General features: G+C 42.2%; 1 protein-coding gene across 1 annotated transcript in view; it reads right to left on the bottom strand.

Annotated features, from left to right (window-relative positions):
- Positions 1 to 25,049, bottom strand: part of PPM1E (protein phosphatase, Mg2+/Mn2+ dependent 1E) — an 84,630-nt gene extending 59,581 nt beyond the window's left edge. The window contains exon 1 of the mRNA XM_035139826.3: positions 22,930 to 25,049. Coding sequence (XP_034995717.2) covers positions 22,930 to 23,498 — 569 coding nt within the window. The 5' untranslated portion in view covers positions 23,499 to 25,049. The remainder of the gene's footprint in view (positions 1 to 22,929) is intronic.
- Between the last annotated feature and the right edge of the window lie 1,978 nt (positions 25,050 to 27,027).

The following is a 27,027-nucleotide window of genomic DNA, read 5'->3' on the forward strand; positions in this document are numbered from 1 at the left end:
TGTCTATGGATGGAAATCTTTGAATCAGATATGACTGCTGCCTGTGGCAACCCGTCATGTCCCTTTTAATCTCCTTTGCACTTCATTTTCTTGTCTATTTCCCTGGTTCCAGACAAGAAAATCACTGCAAGTTTCATATATACCATTGCACAATTTGCCCAGAGATATTATAAAAGGGGGAAAGCATAGAACAGGGGTAGTCAACCTAATGTATCTTTCTTGATGGTAAAATTTCCTTACCGCCCACGAGTGCTGCAGTAACATGTGCCCACCTGGAATCCTGAAACTCCCACTAGTGGGCAGTGGGGACCAGGTTGACTACCCCTGGCATAGAGGATTCCAGCTGCCCTATAAAAAGGCTTAGTGCATACATCTAACATGGGGAGCAGTGGAATGACAAGGTATCATTACTTGAAGCTACTGGTGCACCAGAAAAGCCAAACAGCAGTAGAGAGCAGAATAATAATCATTGACCTCTCCCATGTCATAGTTCTTTTTCCCATGAGGTATAAAGAAATGTGACTCCCCACACCACTCTGAAAGACACAGAAAAGCCCTAAGATTAAGGACAACAATATGTTCACATGGCCAACTTAAACACCAGTAAAAACACAGCCTTTAGTTTTTAGAAGCTGTTACAGCAGTTCATAAAACCAGAATGACACATTAAAGCAATTTCTAAGCTGAAATTCAATGGCAGAGGAAGTCTTTCATTGATCAGAAAGCAATCTCCTTTGTTTGTATAATGACAACATTGTCCTAACCTGTCATCTCTCACAAATATTAGTGCCACAGGTCTTCCAAACCAAACAGAAATATTGTACAGATCCTGTTAGGCACTGTAATAAAGGCAAAATGAAACTGCATTTTGGGTCAATCCATATATAGCAATAGGCATCATAATAGAACAAAATCCCACTGTGCAGCAAACTAATCACAACAATGTTGCATATTATGAATAAAGAACAAATAGGACAACTGAGTGTTAAACAGATTCTGCCATTGAAAATTAGCAGTGCTTCATCTATTAAGAGAATGGGCAAAATATGAATTTAACTAATAAATAAACAAAACAAAGATTTACAAATAAGACATTGACAAAGTTTCTTCCCATTTGGGAACAACAGTGACCCAAGAGTTAAATGGAACTGGGACTACTTGGAAAGTGAGTAAACAGAACAGCCACTGGAATATATTCATGCATTACATTTCACTCCAAATCATCCACTGTTTCAGTGAGGCCGCAATCCTACACACAACCTAGAATACGTCCTGTTGAGCTAAATGAGGCTCATAGAATTGTTAGGAACCAAAAAGTCGTACTGAAGAATATGACTTTTGAGCCACCTGGACCAAAATGGCAACTAGGCATTCTGTTTTGGCGACTGTAACCCTGGTTTAAGGAGCCCTTTGGCACCTAGCTCATATATTTGAGTTTCTAACACTGATTGACAGGTGAGGTGTCCTGCCCACCTGAGTGGGTGGGGAGATCGGCCAAAAAGGTCCCAAACTCCTGGACTATTGTCTTATGCCATCTGAGACAGCAACTTACTCAGCACAGAGCATGAAAAAGAATGAACTCGTGTTACTTGTATGCCTTCTGTCACATTCATAACTGATTTATTTTTTCCTTACAGTTCAAGCCTGGGGAAGTTTTCTGCACAGCTGGATCAATCACTCCAAATAATTTGAATCCAAATAAGTATTTGCAGAGTGGTATCAGTGGTGAACAGTTCTATTATTATTAACAATAAGTAGTTCCTTTACACATAAAAACGTCTGAAAGCGACTAACATATTATAAATACTAAAACCAATTACAATAAACACAATTAATAAAAACATCAACACTGAACACATCAAAACAAAAAACACACATTAGTGTTATTCATTCCTGCGAATGACAATGCAGGAGGAAGAATGAAAGCCTAAAAAATTAAAAGCGCTAAAGCATTTTATCCATGCAAAATAAAACCAGATAGACATTTTAGTAATTTTAGTTCATATACTTTGGCCACCTCATGAGAAGAGAAGACTCCCTGAAAAAGACCCTGATTTGGGAAAGATTGAGGGCACTAGGAGAAGGGGACGACAGAGGACGAGATGGTTGGACAGTGTTCTCGAAGCTACGAACATGAGTTTGACCAAACTGTGGGAGGCAGTGGAAGACAGGAGTGCCTGGCGTGCTATGGTCCATGGGGTCACGAAGAGTCAATGTACTTCTTATACCTGCTCAATGTAGTATTGAAGATAACCTCACTGATTAAGAACTGCCAGATCATATATAAATATCAATCCCATAATAGGAAAGCAGAAGTATGTCAAAAACAACATATCTTGTCCTCTCAGCCCCAGGCATTGCATAGCAGACCCCAACAACATAGAGACCAGGAGAACAAGCATTTTATCAAGAATCCCAAGCTTGGAAGAATCATACCACAGCAGCATGCACCGATAGCTTAATTAAATTTGGCCACCATACCAGATTATCGTATGTATAAAGTATAATGTATACATTATACATAATCTTTGGTAATCAGTATGTAACATGAATTGTTGTGCAGTGCAACTGCAACAAGAACAGAGTCCACAAACCTGTCTTTTATCAATGTGTTTCCTTGCTCTGAAAATAGGAAGGAGTATCCTATTCCTTGACGCTTCAGCCTGAACCAATATAATACTGCATTAATCACCCCATTTCCAGGATCTCCGAGCAGATGAGGTTAAATGCAACAAATTACAGCCTCTCTCAGTGTGATCACAGGTACCACACTGTAAGTGTATCTCCCAGTTGTGAGAATCTACCCAAGATCATACGTAGTGCCACATGTAATCCCCAGAAATCTCTCCTCCTGGAAATCAACACATGCAACAGATTCATGGGTGTAAGCCAAGGAGGGGGCAGGGGCGCAGCTGCCCCCCATCAAGTAAAACAATAGAAATACTTAACTGACCAATCACGTTGGTTCTGCCCCCCCAACATAAATCCTGGCTACACCCATGCCCCCCACCTTTTAAATCATTTATCCTAGCTCTAAACACTTGTTTAGCAGGGATTGGTCGTATGTCCCCTAGGGTCGGAACTTGTGTTCCTTGGTTATTGTTTAGGAACATAGATGGGAAAAGACTCCTTCACCCACCAGCCAATTCTTACCCTTTGTGTATCAGTCCTCACTTCCTGCTCTAGATTCAAGGTTCTGAGTGCATTCAGTAGGCCTTCCTTGGGAGGTACAGAAAGTTGCTAAGCATTCTTCAAAAGTCATGAAGAGTACCATTTTCTTCCTTTTCTTCCTTTTCAATCAGTTCAATAGAAATGGGAAAGGGGCACCATAGGATACAAATTTCCACCCACACAGTACAACTGACACTTGCAAATGTTCTCAGCAATTGTGGCTATCTACCAGTGGGCGGCGCTGTGGTCTAAATCCTAGGGCTTGCCGATCAGAAGGTCGGCGGTTTGAATCCCTGTAACGGGGTGAGCTCCCATTGCTCAGTCCCTGCTCCTGCCAACCTAGCAGTTTGAAAGCACGTCAAAGTGCAAGTGGGAAGGTAAACTGCTCTGGTTCGCCAGAAGCGGCTTAGTCATGCTGGCCACATTACCTGGAAGCTGTCTGCGGACAAATGCTGGCTCCCTCGGCCAGTAAAGCGAGATGAGTGCCGCAACCCCAGAGTCGTCCGCGACTGGACCTAACGGTCAGAGGTCCTTTTACCTTTACCAGTTGTAGGAGTCAAGCAGTTATGAGTAGCTAAGTGAGCCCAACCAGTTCTTTCATGACAATATGATATATTTCAGAAACATTTGTTTAAAGGCTGGATAGATAGAGATTTAGCAACTTGCCACTAAAACACATAAAGATCCAACATAATAATTCTAGTTACTTAAAAAAAAATCAGTCTAATGGCTTTCTGCCAAAAGGATTGTTTATTTTATTACATTTTTAGCCTACTCTTCCTGCAGATACCTCAGAGGAACACACAAACAGTTCTCTCCCTTCCACCCATTATAACAATCCTGGAAGTTAGGCTAAGAGGTGTCTCCCCCAAGGTCACCCAGGGAACATCATGGCTGAGTGAGTACTTGAACCCAGGTCCTGTTTAGTTCAGAACAAGATTTTTGTACTCCCTTTGCTCTTCCTTTTCTGGTGAGAGCACACTTTAATTCTCTAGCTTGCAAAGGCTTTTATCTGCCCTTCCAACAACGTCATTTTTGCTCTTGTGCTCATTTATGGCATGTGATTGTATTTTGTTACATATTGTATTTTGTTTTATTATCTTTGGGGGCCTTTGGGCCAAAAAGTAGTATATGAAAATGTTGTAGCAGTAGCAGTATAATAATAATAATAATAATAATAATAATAATAATAATAATAGGTTGTGCCCAACTCAGTTCTATTCAGACTGAAGTTAATGGACCTGTTAGCTATGTCCATTAATTTCAAAGGATCTACTCTGAGCATGACTAACATAGGATACAAATAAATTGTAATGTACACGCCCCTCTTCCCTTTCTGATAGTCTGTTTGCAGTTAGTTAGCCTGTTAGTTAAGTTTTATCCTCATTTTTAAATATATAGTTTAAATGAACTGTTAATTGTTAAACTGTGGAAAGTATGGCATATAAATAAACTGACTATAACTAACTGTTCAGTTACCCACAGTTTCTTGCTTCATAAATATCAGAAAACTATGGCTACCAGCTTCAGAACAAGCCAGGATCCTAAACTAACTTCAAACCCTGGTTTAGAACCTGGTTTGTTCTGAGGCTGGGAACCACATAACTACCACACCACACTCATTAGACTACTGTATTTCACCTTCCACTTTTGATAAAAGATGTTTTTTTATATATCAAAAAAGGCTGCCTGCAAGAAAGTATACTTCCTGAGTTGAAACATGCAATTAAATAAAAGCTGGTGTTAGAACATGTAATTAAAAGTCTGAATAAGGAAAAATAATGCTCAAACTATAATAATCTTTACATCTCATCAGTCATGGGAAAAATGATAAAGTAGGAGTAAAAGTCTTCATCGATTACCTAATGCAATGAATCAATCAACTTTTAATTATGTCTAGATAAGAGCTATCCCCCTTGCTAACAAACTGTGTTGTAAATCAGGATGAGCCATTTCCCTGTGGCAGGCAGATGCCAACAACAGTTGGCAAAGGGGCTGATTCAGAGCTTATCCCGATTCTGGGTGGGTGGTGGTTACAGTCCTGCCACCATTCCCAGGCAGCCAGATTGTGCAGGGCCAGGTGGATGTTAACATCCAGCCCAGCTGGTCATATCACAGGGCATGAATGTCCACCAAATCTCCAAGTTCAAATCACCCAATCATTGGACCCCTATTAGGCGAAGCCTTGCTGGTTGGACATTCCAACTCGGTCCACCAGCGACAATAAAAGCCAACCTCAATGACACTCAGTGTGGTTGACAGAAGAGCCAACTTTTAGCTCTACAACCAATAAGGCTAGAAATCTAGGGCTGCTTCACACACGAGACTCTACTCAGCTGCATCAACATGTGAAGAGTAATTCACTTACACATGGACAACAACCACCTCCCTTTTTCAAGCTGCCATAATGACACACACAAAAAACAAAAAAACCTGAAGTTGCCCTTAATGAGAGAACAGCTCCATCCTAAAGTTTCTCCTAAAATATACAATTTTTGACAATTTAAAAAATAAGTTCTGGTTTAGGATTATTAAAGAACTTGAAAAGTTACAGAAGAGGGCAACTATATTGATCAAGGGGGCTGGAAAAACTAGGAAAGACTAATGCAGGCATCCCCAAACTGCGGCCCTCCAGATGTTTTGGACTATAAATCCCATCTCCCTGACCACTGGTCCTGTTAGCTAGGGATCATGGGAGTTGTAGGCCAAAACATCTGGAGGGCCGCAGTTTGGGGATGCCTGGACTAATGCATTTGGGATATTTTCAATTTTTTAAAAAAGTTGTCCAACAGAGGCGGATAATTTTATAAAACTACACATAATATGAATAATCTGTAGCAGTCAAGCATAGTTGGTAATAAGGTTTGGATCAAGATTATTTGGACTCAATTCCGTGTGACTGGCAAAATATATCACAGGTATCATACTAATCTTTTCTGATTGTTCCAAATTTGGTAAAATTAATGATGAACTAATATTGCATAAACTGAACATGGTTCAAATGCAAGAAGATGCCTCAACTTTGTTCAAATTATTATTAATATTTATTAAATCATATACCGCCCTTCATTCAATTATCACAGTGTGATTTACAGTAGAAATACACAAAAATACATAACAACAAAACAATCAACAACTCCCTACACACACACAGTTTAAAAGGCAATATACCTACTGCCCCCTAGGGATGCAGGTGGCACTGTAGTCTAAACCACAGAGCCTAGGGCTTGCCAATCAGAAGGTTGGCGGTTCGAATCCCCGCAACAGGGTGAGCTCCCATTGCTCAGTCCCTGCTCCTGTCAACCTAGCAGTTCGAAAGCACGAACTGGCGGGAAGGTAAACGGCGTTTCCGTGCGCTGCGCTGGTTCACCAGAAGTGGCTTAGTCATGCTGGCCACATGACCTAGAAGCTGTATGCCGGCTCCATCGGCCAGTAAAGCAAGATGAGCACCGCAACCCCAGAGTCGTCCACGACTGGACCTAATGGTCAGGGGCCCCTTTACCTTTACCTACTGCCCCATAAATTTGGTTTTGGCAACTAGTTGGGAAAGCTTCAAATATACTGCTAGAAGAGCAACAAAATATTTTTTTCTTAACCTTCAAGACGGTGCCAGGTTACTTCTTGTGCTGGGGTACAGCATTAGACCATAGACTGAGGGGACAGGTTGTAATACACATGTTGGCTCCTCTCTTATAAAGTAATTTTCATAAAACTGCAGGTTCAAAAGGGATGCATTTATTTTGCTTCTATGGAGCAAAAGCAATAGACCCCCATCTCAGTGCTTATAAGTAACAACATTTGACTATCAAGGCCAGCTATTAAACATCCTACTCCTTGGTAGGATGCTTAAGACAGGTTGCCTTGAGAGACAATTTCATTCTTCCCACTATGGAACTTTTGTCTGTGTGTCATCAGACAGCACCATCTGTCTCTGGCAACAATTCAGAAGGCAAACGTCATTCTGTCAAAGAACAATTATTCTTCTCTATGCTCAATTTTGAACACAACAAGAATTCCACAAATTAATGCAAATCTGTACATCCTTCTCATGGAAAAATAGCACTTGGTGTTCTCTCAGACAGTCACTACCCAGTGGGGATATTCATTTCATCTTTCTAACCGAAATACAACACTCCTGCAGAAAAATATAATTAAATAGCTTAAGTATCTGAATCCATTTAAATATTTGTATTACTTTTTAATTCTTAGCTAACCTCCTGCAGAATATTCCCTATTTTAGAAAACATATGAAACTCATTTTGAAGCATAATATGCAAGTTACTTTAGGAAATGTAATATATTTATCATTTATAAGGTGGCTAAAATTTTCAAGGTACTGTGCACATCTTTAAAATTACAAAGGTCTTGCCATCAGCCTTAAAATGTAGAAGTCATGGCATAAAATAGGAGTGGGGGAGTATGGGAAGGAAAGAAGAAAAAAGAAAAAGAAATGGTTCCAAAATGTTCCAGACAGAATGGCCAATGAGGAGAGAGTTTCAGGAGAGGAGAAACCTGTGGGAATTTGCCTCAGGCAAGACAAGGGAGTGGACTGTGCTGTCCCAGCTTCTCTCAGCGGCACCCAGGTGGAATGTTTGTACAGGACAACAGAAACTGTGGAAGAGGGCATAGCTTCAATGGCATATCATATGCTTTGGATGCAGAAAGTCAGATAGAATTCCAGACATCTGCAGTTAAAGTTATCACAAGGAACTATTCTGTGACTAAGACCTCAAATAACCACTGAAAGTTAGAATTAGGGAATATAAATCCTTACACATCCTAAATTAGATGCAGAAATGCTGAAATAGCATAGACCATAGAACTGGAAAGCCCATAGCTCGGTGGTAGATAACATGTTTTCCATATTAAGACCCAAGGTTCAATCCTCAGCATTTCCAGGTAGGGCTGGGAAAGACTCCTGAGAACCTTGAGAGTTGTGGCAGTCAAGAGTAGACAAAACTAAGCTAGATGAAGCAATGGTCTAACATGGTATAAAAAAGCTTCCTATGTTCCTAAGTTACCAGCTAGTCAGAACAGTAGCAAAGAGAAGCATGCATGGAGTAGACCGAGTCAACAGGGGGAGACATTTATCACACCTGTAACCTGCCCTCAAGGCAGTATGCACTGGAAGAACCCCATTTTGTACTAACCATAGCCCCAATAGCTGCTTGCTATATTTTGACCTAGCTTTACAGAAAAAAATAATCTCAGGTGGAAGACTACAAGCAGCACAAGTTTACTAAAGACATAAACACACCCCAAACATCACCTCTTAAATGTAAGCATAGTTATCTCTGAACTGGGAACAGCATCTAGAGTTCCGCAATCTTAGATCTGCTTCATACTATGAAGCTTTACGAACGGCAGAACTTCCAGTGAATCTGAACTTCCCAAATAACATAACACTTACATTGCAAAGTATATGCCATAACATAGTATTGGGTAAACTGAAAATACATTCCCAGAAGCTCTAGAAACTGAATAGGTCATATCTGTGGAAGACACAGGCAAATAATAGTCAACAATAATACAGTACTTACAAAAGCCATCATCAACAGGATTCTCTCTCTCTCTCTGTGTGTGTGTGTGTGTGTGTGCACGCACACGTACCAAACTCTAGAACACCCACAGTATTGAACTTTTGCCCCAAAGTTCTACTACAGAAGACAACAGAGCCTGTGTCTTCAAAGGATGAAAACTAAAAGAATATATAATGCTGGTTTTCATTAACCTTAGCTTTACAAGCTTTTGGCATAACCTAATAAGATTTGTTAATAACATTCTAGCTGTAACAGTCTGGCCAAACCAAAACATTTCTGTGCTAATCTATTTCAAGCAGTAAAGATCCTTGTCAGTTTCATTTCTCACTCCCAGCATCTCCTCACAGTGTTAATTGGTGCTTTTGGTATTGCAGTATCAAGTTAAAGGAAATAGCCCCAGTCTGGATAATCTAATTTGCTACAGAAAAGATGCTGTTACTACTAGAGCTGGAAAGCTTTTTCCACACCCAAACTGCAAAGTGCTTAGTTTGAAGAGCAAAATGAGGACATATGAAATGGATGCTTTGTCTCTCCAGGAACATTCTCCAACATTCTAAGAACATGTTCCATTCATAAAAGATGTTACTTTTCTACCACTTATGTAATTTGTTGTTGTTTAGTCGTTTAGTCGTGTCCGACTCTTCGTGACCCCATGGACCATAGCACGCCAGGCACTCCTGTCTTGCACTGCCTCCCGCAGTTTGGTCAAACTCATGTTCGTAGCTTCGAGAACACTGTCCAACCATCTTGTCCTCTGTCATCCCCTTCTCCTAGTGCCCTCAATCTTTCCCAACATCAGGGTCTTTTCCAAGGATTCTTCTCTTCTCATGAGGTGGCCAAAGTATTGGAGCCTCAGCTTCACGATCTGTCCTTCCAGGGAGCACTCAGGACTGATTTTCTTAAGAATGGATAGGTTTGATCTTCTTGCAGTCCATGGGACTCTCAAGAGTCTCCTCCAGCACCATATAATTACTTATGTAATTACTATTCTTCTAAAAGTGTCATTGTGTTTTATCTTCACTCCCATTTCTGCCTTGTGGTTGATTCTTCCAATGAAAACCATTCAGATGGAAGTGAATAGCTGGTCCAGGCATCCCCAAACTGCGGCCCTCCAGATGTTTTGGCCTACAACTCCCATGATCCCTAGCTAACAGGACCAGAGGTCAGGGATGATGGGAACTGTAGTCCAAAACATCTGGAGGGCCGAAGTTTGGGGATGCCTGAGACCATCACAACTGTCTACACCAAAGTCTATCAAATTCCAGCTTTTCTCAACCTGTAACTAAAGATAAGAGAGTCACACAAAACCTTATGTGTTTGCAAGTTCTGAGATTGAGGCTTTCCTTTAATCTTAATAGTACAATAGTTTGGATTGATATTCTAAAGCAATCCCCACTCCTTTAGGTTTTCCATTACTTTCCTCCATTTCTGTAAAAATGACATTTTCTACATGCCAGTATCTTTTTGTCATCTCTTGCTGTTGTTTTTTGGCTCCTCTTTTCTGAACATTAAGTTGTTTCCCTTTCAACAGTAAAACTTTCACTCCCAATTCATCTTTGTTACATGGATGCTTCGACTTTTTACTGTTAACTTTTTTTTTTACCCTATCATACACAGGAGATATATGATGTGTTGCTGAGGCATGAGTTTAGGAAGTTGTCTTTCCCTACATGTCACAAACACAGGGGGACTCTCCTGCTTCCCCTTCCTATTGCCTCTACCCCTAGGGTCTTCCCTTTTCCACTTGCCTCCTGTTCTAATCTACCGCCCGTCTCCAGCTACTTTCTCCCATATGCTTTTACGTCTATCCCAATCTCCTTTCCTCCCTAAACCATCACCCTTGGCTCTCAAACAAGTCCAGAATGCCACCATCTTTAGATGTCCCCTCTTCAACTACAGTCCCATCTCCTTTCTTTCTTTCTTTCTTTCTTTCTTTCTTTCTTTCTTTCTTTCTTTCTTTCTTTTCAATTGCTTTTATTTCCTTCAACAGAGGGCCATGCAGATCTGCATCCCAATTTTAAAACAGCATCCCATTTTCTTTCCTTAGAGAAAAAAAGTCTTATTATTCAAGCAGTGGCTAATTCACCACCTCTTGGACAATAGCTCATTTCTGAGCTAGCAGTGCTCCTGTTTACACCACTGAAAGGTTTTGTGTTTGCTTCTATTGCTGGCAAAGCATTTGGGACATTCTGCTCACAAGCTGCGCCAGACGATAATCTGCCAAAGCTGTTGCTTTCCTCCAAGTCTCAGGGCCATTTTCTTTTACTGGGGCCTCTAAGTCTTCTATTGGACCTGAATGAACAGTTCTAAATCATTTCCTTCAGTAACCCAGATTTATTTATTCATATTTTTTTAAAGACCTTTTCTTTTTGGCCTTCTGGTTTATCCATCTGTTTAAGGTCCTCCTACAGAAAGCATTCAGAGACTCATTTAGTTACCTGGGGAGTGCTACAGGCATACAAAACTTCCCCCAATAAACAGTATTAATGGATGTTGCCTATAAACTGGAAAAAACACATTGGTTAGAAAATTAACTTCAGGTGCATCAATTTTCCTACAGAAACAACATCTCTAGGTAGCATGCAAAGCTACTGACCCTAGCTGGTCTCCCTAAATTGAGACTCTAGCCAGTCAACTAGCAAACAACTCACATCAGTCTTGTAAACTTTGAAACTAATATAAAAAGAAGCGATCTAGAATTTATGCTTAGTTTGGTTTTAGCTTGTTGTTGTTGTTGTTTAGTCGTTTAGTCGTGTCCGACTCTGCGTGACCCCATGGACCATAGCACGCCAGGCACTCCTGTCTTGCACTGCCTCCCGTAGTTTGGTCAAACTCATGTTCGTAGCTTCGAGAACACTGTCCAACCATCTTGTCCTCTGTCGTCCCCTTCTCCTAGTGCCCTCAATCTTTCCCAACATCAGGGTCTTTTCCAAGGATTCTTCTCTTCTCATGAGGTGGCCAAAGTATTGGAGCCTCAGCTTCACGATCTGTCCTTCCAGGGAGCACTCAGGGCTGATTTCCTTAAGAATGGATAGGTTTGATCTTCTTGCAGTCCATGGGACTCTCAAGAGTCTCCTCCAGCACCATAATTTAGCTTATCAAATCTATTTATCATAGGGATATAGAAATTTCAAGGGTCATGTGTCTGTTGTGGTTGGAGCCAGAGGCCAAACTAGGCCAAACAATGAATGTAAAATTTACTTTCACACCATAAGCTCATTTTAGACACACACACATTCCTATCCTTCATTCAGGCAAGTAGAGGCATTATCAAAGTTCAAGGACATATTCCACCAAGGCAAAAACACTCAAGGAAGGTGCAAAGTAGAGCTGGTGAGGTGTGTGGCCTGGGGAGAGAGACAGTGGCTGAAGTGGTATCGTCTGACAAGATTCTGAAGGGACTAAAGTCTTCAGTTTATAACTTCACACAACTGAAAGGAGTCCTAAAACTATTATGGGGTCACAATATGTTTTGCAGATCCATGGCAAACGACTGTGGGAAGAAAAAAGGCCAGAAACTTTTTGTTAAAAAAACAAGTCTCCAGCACCTAAGCCACAATACATAGAGAGAGGACCATTCAGCAACTCTGGCCCACTGTATACATGTGTAGCTTGTTAGTAGTAATAGTAGTAGTAGTAATAATAATAATAATAACAACAACAACAACAACAACAACAACAACAACAACATATTTATACCCCGCCCATCTGGCTGGGTTTCCCTAGCCACACTCTGGGCGGCTTCCAGCAGAATATTAAAATACAATGATTCATCAAATATTATAAGCTTCCCTAAACAGGGCTGCCTTCAGATGTCTTCTAAAAGTCTGATAGTTATTTATTTCTTTGACATCTGATGGGAGGGCGTTCCACAGGGCGGGCGCCACTAGGCGAGAAGGCCCTCTGCCTGGTTCCCTGTAACTTTGTTTCTCACAGTGAGGGAACCACCAGAAGGCCCTCAGTAAGAAATTCGTGCCACCTTAGGAAGCCCCTCCACTACACACCCTTAGAAATAGGTTAAATGCAGATTATGGGTTAAATACCAGGTGCATCTAATAACTGGGAAGAAAAATAAATTTCTATAATAGTTAACTGCTAAGAACATTTGTGGGGGAGGGAAGCAGAGAGAGAAATGCCAGAAAAAATGTTACAGCTCTAAAACAGAGCAAATCAGGGTCTCATGGAGCTAACATGCTCTTGGGAGGGGAAGAGACAAAGGTAAATGAAAACACTAAGGAGTGGTTGAGTCAAAGAGAGGGCCCTTAACCCCAGTAACAATTTTCAAATATCCATTCCTCTAACGTTTCTGGAGGTACAGGTAATGACTGATTTACACGTGTTTGATATGTGTGCAACCATGCACATCATGGCAACCTGGAAGTGGCTGGAAAAGGGGGCGGAACAGGGAAAAGCAGGGTTTATTAATTAGAGTATATGAAATCTGAATCTTAAGTTATTCATAGCTGGGCTACATAACAGCTTCAACTGCAAGTCCTTCAAGTAATACTACATTTTCTACATCCCTTCAGCTATAGGAACAAGCAGCAATATTAGCACTTATATGGCAAGTATCAAGTTAATTTCAGAATTTATACTGTGAGGAAGTGGGGTAATGATGTTATATGCCAAGCAAACTTTGTAATCCACTGCTATACAACTCTCCTCCTCCAGTAACTCTCTCCATTATGAAAGCCACCCATTCTTTTAGCTTCCCGTTTAACCAGTTAGTGATCTGTAAGCAGCAATTTGAGGAGGTTCAATATTTTGTCAAAAGGAAAGCAGAAGGCTGCACTTGTATAATGTTGCTTCTCAATCTCTTCCGACTCAATGCTTAGTCAACCCACAGATTATGCTCCTACTGGGCAGCTGCATTTAAACCTGTACATACTTCTCTGCCTAATCTTCTCCAACTGAGGTCATACATTGTAGCAGATTGAGACCACCTCTTATGCATCAACAACCCATCTACAGTATATAAATGTCTGTCAGAATTTTAAAACAGATTTTTCATATTAGCCCCTGGAACATCTTCAACTATAATTTTTGCAGATAATTAGTTGACATGATTTATCTTATCCTTTCAATACAATGAAGCATTCCACCAGATAACATATCTGGGTTTAGTCTCACTTATTCACTAGTACAATGTATAAAACAACCCTCCCATCAGCAGAAGACACAGTCCAAGTGAAACAGGATGCCACTGGAACAACTCAACAAGTCAAAGTAATACTTTAACCCCAATAGGTTTCTGAAAGCCTAGGAATGGTCAGTGCCTTTATGGGTGACCAAATGGGAATTACATGTATACCATATTGGGCTCCATGATTGAAGAACAGGCAGAATATAAATGCAAGGGGGGGGAACCCATAATAAATAAATCCTATACATATCTACCCAGAAGAAAGCCACACTGTTCAAAGGGATTTACTCCCAGGTAAGTGTGTACAGAATTACAGCCTGCATTTCTTTTAATTCAGAATTTCACTACTGTAATCAGAGTTGGCTAGGATCTATAAGCTATTGAAGCTAAGTGCATGCAGCTTTCAAAACTGATGAACATAGTCAGAGCCTGAAAATATTGACCAATTCAGTCATTAGTTGCCTGCAGCTATGTTTTCCATTAAGTACAAATATAAGCAGGGTGACTATGCAATCTAGCTAACCTGTTCAGCTTCAATAGTAATTACTGAAATACTGAAGGGCAGCTCTCTTCTACATCTATCATTGTATAACACTGTTTGCTTCCCTATGAAGTGTCCTATTAAAAACTGTGTTCATGCATTTTGCTTTGTAATGATGTGAAGAGAGCACAGCAACAATACTTTTGACCAGTTACTAAGGATTTTTACATTTGTTTCATTAAGTAGGCAGAGGCAAAGCAACTGCTCTTATCATACATTTAGCAGTTTGTTTGTTTTTTTGTCAAAAAGTTGGAAAAGACTGGAAAAGAATCGGATCTACTGTTCAAACAGGCAAGGTGCAATTGACATGCAGAACTATTATTATTTTTTCAAGACACATCTCACACAGGTGTTTATTTAGGACTATGGACAGGAAGTCAGACAACAAGTGGGCACTATGGGAGATAAATTCAGCCCACAAGGAAATTATAATCTAAGGACAGAACATCTTGACATATCATCCAATTGAGGTCTTACTTCAAAGCACACATCTGTTTTCTCAATGCCTTGATCTCTGGGAGAGGGCACAATGATATGTAGATTTATTGAACTAAAATGTGTCCTTAAGGTTCTGTTGCTTTTGTTGACAGTAGAATCTAGAAAGTGTGCAGAATGTTTCAGGGATGAGCAGAGTGACAATTATTCATTCATTTGTTTGTTTGTTTTTAAAGAAGGAAGTCTAGGCAGCCCATGAAAAACACACTGTTGATGTTGGTAGCACTTTCTTCTATACTATATTCTGGCAAGTCAAGGGCAGCAAACCTCAGGCCCAAGGGTCAAATGCCAGGAGGTGATGGGACCAGTGGCCATGATCTTGGTTTTTTTTTATGTTGAGCTTCAGACCATATTTTGCGCTCTCCTCTTTCACCCTCATTAAAAGGTTCTTTAATTCCTCCTCGCTTTCTGCCATTAAGGTTGTGTCATCTGCAAATCTGAGGTTGTTGATATTTCTTCCGGCAATCTTAATTCCGGTTTGGGATTCATCTAGTCCAGCCTTTCACATGATGAATTCTGCATATAAGTTAAATAAGCAGGGAGACAATATACAACCTTGTCGTACTCCTTTCCCAATTTTGAACCAATCAGTTGTTCCATATCCAGTTCTAACTGTAGCTTCTTGTCCCACATAGAGATTTCTCAGGAGACAGATGAGGTGATCAGGCACTCCCATTTCTTTAAGAACTTGCCATAGTTTGCTGTGGTCGACAAAGTCAAAGGCTTTTGCATAGTCAATGAAGCAGAAGTAGATGTTTTTCTGGAACTCTCTAGCTTTCTCCATAATCCAGTGCATGTTTGCTATTTGGTCTCTGGTTCCTCTGTCCCTTCGAAAACCATCTTGCACTTCCGGGAGTTCTCGGTCCACACACTGCCTAAGCCTGCCTTGTAATAATAAATCTTTAATACAGTCAAAGACCAGCGAGAGAATTATACAGTTCAGTTCATAAAATGGGTATCTACATAGTAAAATTGCAGTTAAAATGTTACAAATTTTAAAATTTTATAAAAGTTTGATATATGAATCTCAGCCACCTGTCGACGCTCCTGTGATAATCCTACGATACATCAACTAGGTTATCTGTCACTGGTTGTTGCTGTCATCACGGCATGTCTTATTCTTGTCGCTACAGCAAAATTTTGCTACAATCCTGGTAGTCTCTATGTCTTTGTCAGCTAAAAGGTGTCTGGTGTAGGCTTCCTCTTATCGGCCGGGCTGTTTCACTAGGAGCGGTTCGATCAGCTCTTTCCTCGTATCACGGTATAATTGGCAATATAAAAGGACATGCCCGATGGATTCGATCTCATTGTCATCACAGGGGCATAGTCTTTGGTCAATTGGAGTCTTGTTGTATCTACCAACTAATAAAGCTGAGGGGAGGGCGTTAAAACGGGCCCTGGAGAATGCCCAGCGATGTTTGGGATTATCTAATGACTTGAGGTGGGACCCAGGTGGCGCTGTGGGTTAAACCACAGAGTCTAGGGCTTGCTGATCAGAAGGTCGGCGGTTCGAATCCCTGCAATGGGGTGAGCTCCTGTTCCTCGGTCCCAGCTCCTGCCCACCTAGCAGTTCGAAAGCACATCAAAGTGCAAGTAGATAAATAGGGACCGCTCCGGCGGGAAGGTAAACGGCATTTCCGTGTGCTGCTCTGGTTCGCCAGAAGCAGCTTTGTCATGCTGGCCACATGACCCAGAAGCTGTCTGCGGACAAACGCTGGCTCCCTCGGCCTATAGAGTGAGATGAGCGCCGCAACCCCAGAGTCGGACACGACTGGACCTGATGGTCAGGGGCCCCTTTACCTTTACCTTTTAATGACTTGAGGTAATTTGCTAAGTGGATCCTTCAATGGTCATAAAGGTGCCTATAAATTGTTGAGTTTTGGGTAAGAAGCCTGCCTTGTAGAATTTTAAGCATAACCTTCCTAGCGTGTGAAATGAGCGCAATTGTGTGGTAGTTGGAGCATTCTTTGGCACTGCGCTTCTTTGGGATTGGGATGTAGACTGATCTTCTCCAATCCTCTGGTGATTGCTGAGTTTTCCCTCTAGTGTTTCTCAAAGGACTTTGTTTCCAGACCACCTCACCAGCCCAATTTCCCTCAACACACTCATGTGATAGCCAGAACTGGACAGAGTACTCCAGATGTGGCCTGATTAGCACAAAAAGCACATCTGGAACTATAACTACTGTATATAAAACGTGGATAGCATAAATGAAATTCAGAAACAGGATTTGCAAGAACTGGAAAATTAATGGAAATGAGCAGCACCTCTCCAGAGGACTAAAATTATGACATACTGATAGTTTAGAAGTAAAACTACCTTTTTATAAAACTACCTACATTTTATAAAACAGAGCAGAGGTTCTGTATTCCTTTTGCAAAAATTAAGATGCACCTTATTTTAAAACCCTTAAAGAAATATCTGAAATAAATTTGAATATATTGGAGAGACACAGTGTGCAACGTTTGCATTTGTTATTTCATTCACCAGGTTTTGCCAGTGGTTGCACAAAATGAAAATTTTAAGGACCAAGGTAACAAGAAACCTTTAAAACAAAAAAAGTAATTTTGACAATGTGATCTCATGTCACTAAACTGCTACCATACTGACTGGGGGAAAACAATACTTTTTCTACAAAGCAGTTTGGGGAGAGGTAGATATGCATATGTGCAAAAAAACAAGCATTTTATTCTAAAGTTCCAGTTCTGCTGCCTATTATTTCAGAGGTCACAAGTGAATACAAATGGACTGCGTAATTGTAAAATTTCCTTTTCCCTTCTTTGGCAACAGAGTAACACCTTTTATTACAATTATCAGCTCAGTAACAAAGCTCCCCTGCGTGCTGTGCATATTTTCACAGGTTCATTTGTCTCCTGCAACAGTTATCAGTCTTAAAAGGTTTCTTTGGAAGAAAAGGCCACTAACAACCATTCTTACTTCCAGCCTACAGAGCTAAAGCAGAAGCACAGCACAAAGCATGGGTAACTGATCTTAAGGTTTTAGTCTACAGTACAGGCTTTTCATGCTGGGAATAGATCCCATCTGCCTCCTGCTTTGTGCTCTAAATCTTTCACAAAGCATACCCAGAGAACAATCCTGTACAGCCCAGTATATGAAGCATTCCTAGCTACTGTGACCAGCAATGCAAATACCCCTAAGGCTTGGAATAGCTTATCCTGAAGACTTCTGCTCACAGTGCTTTCAAGCTGATAAATATATTGCTTCTTTCTCCACATCCCCTATCCCGTTACCTATTAACAATCAGCTGCTAAAATACTCATTCCTATTCTACAAGAGGCATGAGGCATCTTCCCTCCACAACACAGCCAAAATTTATGTTTTACCCTTATCTACCCATCCTTTAAGAATGGAGGCAGCAGGAGAGTTAGAAGTGAGGGAAATATCCAGGGCACTCTCACTGTAGGACACAATCCCACTCCAAGTTCTTCATTCCCAAATTTCTCACCCTCAGGATGACTCATCAAATCAACCACCCACCCACATAAGGCCCCCTACATCTTCTGTTGCATAACTCTTTCTAGCAGTCTAGCCACCTGATCATAAACCTTCCTGCAGCAAAGCATTCCTTCACATTCTATCGGTCCCACTATTTAGCTTCTTCATACCTCACACAAATCTAAGAGAGGTTTGAAGGAGATTTATATTTGGAAATGGCATGCTGGAAGGGGTTAAACCAATTTGTCTCACAGCATTTGGAGCACCCTAACCTGTTAAAGGAAGGAAGTTAAGAGATCCAATCACACAACTGTTTGGCCCTTAATGTCGCCCCGTTTTGCTTAACTCCCTTGCCTAGCCTTCTGTAGCCCTTCTGCTAAGAGTCAGCTTGAGACCCAATCATTCTCTCAATTCTCTTAGAAGCCTCCACTTAAATGTTTGCTGCCACCAGCCTTTCATTTACAATGCACACCATGCGCTCTCCTACCTCGCTCCCTGAAATATAACCTTCCTCCCCAGTTACTGATGCCAACTCCCCCCTTTATATTTTTAAACAAGCCTCCTTCAGTTTCCCAACAATTGTCCGTCCCACTTCAACTCAAAGCTCACCTGCGATCAGCTCAAAACCTACAAGCCAAACCCAGGAACCTCTTTTCATTGCCAATGCATGGCCGAAGAATAGGTGACATACCGGTAGTAAAAAAACAAAGCATCTTTGAACTTAGCCAGAATATCCTTTCTTAGTCACAATTAATTAACTTTTGTTTATGTTTCTCTAAGAATCCATTTATTAGTGATTTAACAAAATAAAAATAGGCAACAGAATAGTCTGAAATAAGGCAGGTGGAAGAGTAAGGGCAGAGTAAGGACAGCCTCCCCACCCCCACCCCCACCCCCCATACACGCACATGACATAATTCCAGGCAAGGTTGAACCGCAAATGTCCATGTGCAATAAGAAGGATGACTGATCTTGTATGTGATGGGTTAGAGAAAGATATGTTCACTCAGCACATGCACAGTGGCACTCTTTTTTTGGACAGTCATTTGCATATTCTCAAACTGAGGTGTGATCTTCCAGTGAGGGGATGGGGACAAAATGATTATGGGCCTGAGCTCCAATTTAAATTAAACCTATAGGGTCTCTGAGCTACATTCCAGTTTCTGAAAAAAGAAGCTGGGGACCAAACCTGCCTGCAATTTTATCTCTGACATACAACCCTTGTCCTTTAATCTCAGAGGCATATTAAGAGGATGGGAACAACACTCTACACTCCTAAGTTCCACAGCCAAGCAGAGACAATGCTGCCCCTTAAAATCAAAATTCCAGTGGGGTGAAAATGGATGAAGGGGAAGTAAAACATATTTCAAGGTTCAGCCCAGCAGGAACTCTAAGCCCTTGATTTCTAAAAGAAATGGTTGCAAGGACTCATGATGGCCTGGAATACAAAAGTTTTGTTCTCCAACCCTAGAGCAGCCTTCTTCAACCAGGGGCACCAGGTTGGGAAAGACTGTTCTAGGAGGGGAAAATGGAGGGGAGAGAAATTACACCCTGCACACATGGATTCACCCTCTTCTTGTTTTTCATTAGACATATGCCATGCTGCCCTGGCACCTCTCAAAAACAAAATATTGCGATTGGTTTCTAGCTCAAATTAAGCTCAGCAGGACCCCCAGAATTCAGCCCCTAGTTTCTAAAATGAGCGTTTGTCAGATCTCAAAGTCACCCTCTTTGACACAAAAGTCTTGTTCTCTAATCCCAGAGACAGAAGAAAAGGACGTGGGAGGAGGAGAAAGTAGAGTAGGCTGAGGGAAATGACACATTCTGCACATATTTGGGGGCACACACACTCTCCATTTTATCAAACAAGAACCTGGAGTTGGAAGAAAGATTCAGCATTCCTGGGGCATCTTTTTCCTTATCTGCATATTCCTGGGATTAGCTGGAAAAGGGGTCAATGGATATAAGAAAGAACATTCTGGAGAGCAGGCAGGAGGACAACCAATATACTCAGGGCCGTCTCGAGCAGGTCGCGTGCCCTGGTGCAGAGGGGCGGAGATCGCTCCAGCGCCCCCACCCTTGCAGGGTTTAGCACGGTTTGCACGCGGCTTTGCCGCGCGGCGCCCAGCCTGCCGGCCCAGCGCCCTGGTTCACTGCACCACCGGGGGTCTACCTAGAGCCGGCCCTGAATATACTTCTGGTCAGGGGTTTAATCTGCAATCCAGAGCCGAGGTGGTAAGAGGGTAGCATCTCTTCCAAAGAGAAGATCCTGGGGCTCTCTGCACGTGCTCAAGAGCACTCCTCCTTGTCATCAAGCTGAGCATGGGGCTTGGTGCACCTTCCAAGGAAGTGCCCCTGGGGATCTTGAATACATGCTCAAAAGTACTGTTTCCCTCATAAGTCCACCTACTTCACAGCTGAACTGGGAAAAGCAGAATGTGCCTTCCAAGAAGATACATTTCTAGGACTAGAGGGTAGGAACCTTTTATGATTCACTCACCTAGTCTGTGGCTGACCTGTGTCACTTAATCCAGGGTTGACCTTTTATTGTGTGTTGGATAACATTTGATCTTTCATTGTTTTATGGCGGCTATGTGTTTTATTCTTAAAACATAAACATACTCTGAAAATCATACTAAATAAGGTACGGGGAATAATAATACCATTGTTATTTTATTATGTAAGCTCACATTTCTATCTTGCAAAATCAACATTCAGTAAATACATCAACTGATTTGCCCTGTGGTGGTTCTTTTTTTTGTACTCGGCAATAATAAGCAGTATATAATATAGTATAATGATAAGAAGGTGTGGATGACAAACAGTAACCATGACAATAGCAATACTTTCTCTTATGATTATGCATGTCTTTGCTTGCAATGCATTCCATACAACAACTGTAATAAAGTACGTAGTGGGGTGACAGCTTTGATAAACATCACCACCACCATAACTATCAATACTTATTATTTTATTTATGCTAGTTTTAGCATGGGAACTTTTACAAAATGCACACAACCACCCTAGAATAAATTATGATAATTATCATCAATAATGGTAATATTTCCCCCGGGATATCTTTTATAGGGTTGTAATAATGTATTATTCATTCATTCTCATTAAAACAAAAAAAAACCATTAGCCCCTTTCTCACAAACACTTTTAAAAGGACATAGAATGTTAATCAGCGAAAGGCGTAGTTAAAGGAAACAATTTTCACCTAGTGCCCAAAGATATGTAAGGAAGGTGCCAGGCAAGACTTCCTGAAGAAGGCATTCCACAAACAGGGAGCCACTACAGAAAAGGCCTTTTCTCATATTCATAGAATTATGGAACTGCAGAGTTGGAAGAGACCCAAGGGCCATTTAGACCAACCCCCTGCAATGCAGGAATCCAACCTCTGCTTTAAAACCTCCAATGAAGGAGATTCCACCACCTCCAGAGGGAGACTGTTCCACTGTCGGACCTCTCGTGGAGGAAGCGGATGAAAGTGTGCCTCAGGTCATAATCACAGGATCTGGGTCTGTTCATATGGAGTTTATATGCACAATAAGAATAGGAACAACAATTTCTCCAAGGATGGTTATATTTTCATTTTAGTTTTTTGTAATGAATATAGTAATATTATTTCCTAGGATAGCTATGTTTTGTGAGGGATTATTAATATTATTATTTTGCAGTGGGTCCCAACCTAAAACTATAATAACAACACGTGAGTGGCAACACTGATAATGCTAACAATTATGGTAGTGATAATAATGATAATAAGTTCAGGGGCTTTAATAATTCCATTTAGCTACAGTTTATTATGCCAAGACACGTTGCCTGGAAATAAACACTATATGATTTCTATTATCTTTTTAACCCATCTGTTTCAAATTGCATTATTGGGAACTCAAGGTCTGATTTCTTTTTTGGTGGGGGCGGGGGAGAGAAAACTGTACATAACCATCATAGGTAAAACTGTTACTATACGTATTACAACACACACACAAAACTATCCTAGGAATTGTTAATATTAATAGCAATTGTCACCAATGATTATGGTACTAATCCTAGGGTGGTTACTTTTTTGGGAGTGGTAGTAGATGGACTAACAACAATTTCCCCAAGAATAGTTATGCTTTTTGCGGGGTGGGGGTATAATATCTACAGCAACAATTTCCCTTAGGATGGTTCTGTTTCCCTTTCGGGGTGGGGGGTGGCGTTTATAGGTATAGTAACAACAGTTTCTCCTAGAATGGTTATGCTTTTCAGGGGTCAAGGAGTGTTAATAGGTATAGAAACATCTATTTCTGCTAGAATTTCTGCTATTTCTACATCTATTTCTGCTAGGATATGCTTTTGGGGGGGGGCGCTGAGGAGGTTATAGGTCCAGCAACAGCAGTTTCTCCTATGAAGGTTATGCATTTCGGGGGTTTGTCAATAGGTATGGAAACATCCCTTTCTCCTAGCACGGCTATGCTTTTCGGAGGTTGCAGGGGGCGATATGCAGGGCAGCCACCGTTCCCCCCAGGATGACTGTTCTGCTGGGGGGGCTGACCTCTCTCTCATCCCCCCCACCCCTTTCCCTTCCTACTCACTACTTGTAGAGCTGCTGCAGGCAGAGGTCCAGGCACTCGCCCTCCACCTCCTCCTCGGTGATGTGCTCCGAGAGCGGCCGGGGCAGCGAGGGCAGCGGCGGAGGCGGCGGGGTGGCCGGCCGGGCGGGAGGCTGCGGCTGCGAAGCGGGCACTGCCGCCGCCGGGGCCACAGCCGGGGGCAGCTCCTCCTCGGGCTGCGCTTCCCCGACGCGGCTGTCTCCGTCGCCGCCGGTTCCCTCCTCGTCTTCGTCGTCGCCAGCGGCAGCAGCATCGTCGCCTTCGTCCAGCGCCTCGTCGGCTTCTTCTTCGCCTCCTCCCTCTTCCTCAGGCGGCGGTTCCTCGTCCCCTCCTTCTTCACCACCACCTTCTTCTTCTTCGCCTCCCCTCACGGCTTCTTCTTCCTCGACTTCGACGGCTTCCTGGGCTTCCCGCCCCGCGTCGCCTTCTGCCCCGCCGCCGGACGGGGGCGACGGCTCGGCGCCGAAGGGTCCGCGGAACTCGCCCAGGAAAAGCTCCAGGAAGCGGCGGTAGGTCCGCTCCTCAAAGCTCCACGCGCCGCCCGCGGCCATCGCCTCGCATGCCCGGCGGCAGCGGCGGAGGAACAGAAGCGAAAGAGGAGGAAGGAGGAGGAGGAGCAGGAGAAAAAGAGCGGCGGCGGCGGCGGCGGCGGCGGCGGCGGCGGCGGCGGCGGCGGCAGCTTCCCTCAACGCCGGCCTGCCCGCCCCTTCTCGCCTTTCTCTCTCGCTCGCGCGCGCAGGCTCCCTCCTTCGCTGTCTCTCGCGCTCCCCTCAGTCCGTTAGAGCTCGCGCGCTCCCGCCCTCCCGCTTCCCCTCCCACCTCACGTGCGCGCTCATGGACACACAAGGCAGAAAGAAGCGCGCGCGCGCGAAGGAGAGAATAAAAAAAATAAAATTGGCGGGCTTCGCCAAGGCGCGCCGCCGCCGCCGTTATTAACCGTCCGCCTCCTTTCCTTGAAGGGTTTTTTTAAATGCCTGCGCGTGTATCTCTCTCTCTCTCTCTCTCTCTCTGTGTGTGTGTGCGCCGCGCACGCGCGAAGGGTGCCCTGAGGGAGACTCGAGCAACTTTCTTTTCGACGCCTGAAACCCACCATATATCCCATATATCCCAGCAGGCTGAAGGCAAGGCAAGCCACGGTTGGCTTTTAAAATGTGTGTGTGTGTTTCGCAAGATTTATACGCCGCTTGATTGTAATGAAACCTCGAAGAAGAAAAGGGAAAATAAAATTATCAGTTACGTGCCTTTGTCAGGAAAAGCCGCCAATTATCCGTTGAAAGCAGCTATTTAGAACATTCAGAAAAAAATAATGATGGTTAAAATCAAGGATAAGCAAAAGAGCAGATGAAAACACATGCCATAGTTCTGCATGTCTGGATAGGCTTGCCTGAAGAAAAATGTTTCTAGCGAGTGCCAAAAAGAGTACAGCAAAGGCACCTGCTTTGCTCTTTAATATTTTTCTCTTATTTTAACCTTGTAAGATTTATATACTGTTTAATTTGTCATAAAATCAAGCGGTTTGCAAGGAATGCTGAAATTACTGTATAAAAAAGTTTAAAACAAGTGGTGTGGTTGAAATGTCTTAACAGATGTTTATAATTAAGAGTGAGAGGACAGAATAATTGCTACACACAAGAAGAACAAGGATACAGTATACAGTAGTTGAGTTCCTCACTTGCAGTTTTATAAATCATTTAATGTGTCAACGCGAATAGAAGTTACCGTATTAATATTGCAGTTGTTGTATAAGGGATTATTATCATGATCGGAATGTAATTGAAACAGAATATTTTGGAACGCAGAAATAAATAAAACCATCAAACCATCAAATCTAGCATGTGGGGGCCCCACTTTAACTAAATTATATAATTCATTACAGTATTTGAATGATTGGTATTAATAATTGTATTATAAATCGGTATTGTTATAATGAGGCTATTATTGGACTGTAATTGAAAACTATTAAAATTTTATTACAATAAATAATTAAGAAAGATTAAAACATGGCAATATCTCGATAAACATGGCAATGCTTACATGTTGTTTGTATATCTATTATCCTAAACTTTAAAAACTCACAATGTTTATTAAAAGGCTTTTCTAGAACACTTTTTAAGGGTGTGTGTGTGTGTGTGGTGTATTTATCACTGAACAGGGTAAGCAAAAAAATTCATTAAATAAATTACTGTATTCCCATGATAAATGATAAACCAGACAGTTGTGCCTCTGACTACCACCTTCAACCTGTTGAGGTGTTTATGTTTCTTTGGCGGCTTTTTCCTAAGGAAGTGTATTTGCTTTGCATGCAGGATGTCCCGGGTTCAATCCCCAGCATCTCTAGGCAGGTGTGCAGATGTCTCCTGAAACCCTGGAGAAAGTCAGCCAGTCAAGTGTGTCTCTAATACAAATTTCAAGATTAAAACAGGTGGCTAACCTGTGATCTTCCAGTTGATACTGGACTATAAATCCCTTGTATTCTTGCCTGTTAGCTATGTTGGCTGGGCTGGATGAGAGCTGGAGCTGGAGAGTTTGGAGCATCCATTCCACATCCCTGATTAAAAATAACAATGGGTTGTAGCTGACTAATCTGCTTGTAAAAGCAACATATTCCAAGGCAATGAATGCCACTTCTGTAGCCGCAACCACAAGTCATATTATGCCTTTTATTTACATTATATTCCACTCCCAACCAAATTGTTAAGTTGTTTTAGCAACATATATTCAGGTTCTTGGTTTTCATCCTGTTTTTCTCTATTCTGGTGTTGTTTCCAAACAAGTTATATAATGGTCTAGAGAGCTTCGCCAATACAATTACGCTAATGCCATTAAGATGAAATATTGCATCTTCCCACAAGCTAGCTTGTTCCTTTTCCTTGCCTTGCCATTTCATGATAAATAGGCAAAGGGGAAGTAAAAAAACAACCCCAAACCCAACTGCATTTTATCTCTACTTTTCCTGCCACTGAACAACTCCCCAGAGACACAATCCAGAGTCCACATTAAGAGTTTTTGAAAATACAGTACAGTAGATCAGAATCAGGCCATCTAGTCCAGCATCCTGTTCCTACGTCACCCACCTGATGCCCAAGTGGGAAAACCATGAGCCAGACCCAAGGACAAGATTACCCTCCCTTCCTGTAGCTTCCAGCAGCTGGTATTCATGACTGCCTCCATTTGTGGAGGCAGAGCATAGCCACAAATAGGTTTATCCTTCAGGAATTTGCCCAATCCTCTTTTAAAGCCATCCAAGTTGGTGGCCATAGCTGTCTCTCGTGGGAGAACATCCCATCGTTTTAAGTGTGTGCTGTGTGAAGTAGTATTTCCTTTTATCAGTCCCAAATCTTCCAACATTCAGCTTCGGTGGATGTCCATGAGTTCTGTTATTCAAAAGGAAAAATCTTTTCTCCATCCACTTTCTCCATGCCATGCATGATTTTATAAACTTCTGTCATGTCACCTCTTGCTCGCCTTTTCTCTAAACACAAATGTCGCAAATGCTGAAACCTTTTCTTATAGGGGAGAGCATGAGTCAGAAGTGTAGATATTTCCAGGAGTCTCTACATGAATGTTTTTGCCTAGCTGGTGGCTGTGATATGTCCACCCTCCAGATGCTGCTGGATTCCACCTTCTATGATCCCTGAGCATTAGCCACACTGGCTAAGGCTAATAAAAACCCAACAATATCCGGACAGCCACAGGACCCTCCAACTGTTTTCAGCACTTTGTTGTTGTTTAGTCGTTTAGTCGTGTCCGACTCTTCGTGACCCCGTGGTCCAGAGCACGCCAGGCACTCCTGTCTTACACTGTCTCCCGCAGTTTGGTCAGACTTATGTTGGTAGCTTCGAGAACACTGTCCAACCATCTCGTCCTCTGTCGTCCCCTTCTCCTTGTGCCCTCCATCTTCCCCAACATCAGGGTCTTTTCCAGGGAGTCTTCTCTTTTCGTGAGGTGGCCAAAGTATTGGAGCCTCAGCTTCAGGATCTGTTCTTCCAGTGAGCACTCAGGGCTGATTTCCTTCAGAATGGATAGGTTTGATCTTCTTGCAGTCCATGGGACTCTCAAGAGTCTCCTCCAGCACCATAA

This window comes from Zootoca vivipara, chromosome 14, assembly GCF_965207765.1.
Source record: "Zootoca vivipara chromosome 14, rZooViv2.hap1.1, whole genome shotgun sequence".
Classification (NCBI taxonomy): domain Eukaryota; kingdom Metazoa; phylum Chordata; class Lepidosauria; order Squamata; family Lacertidae; genus Zootoca; species Zootoca vivipara.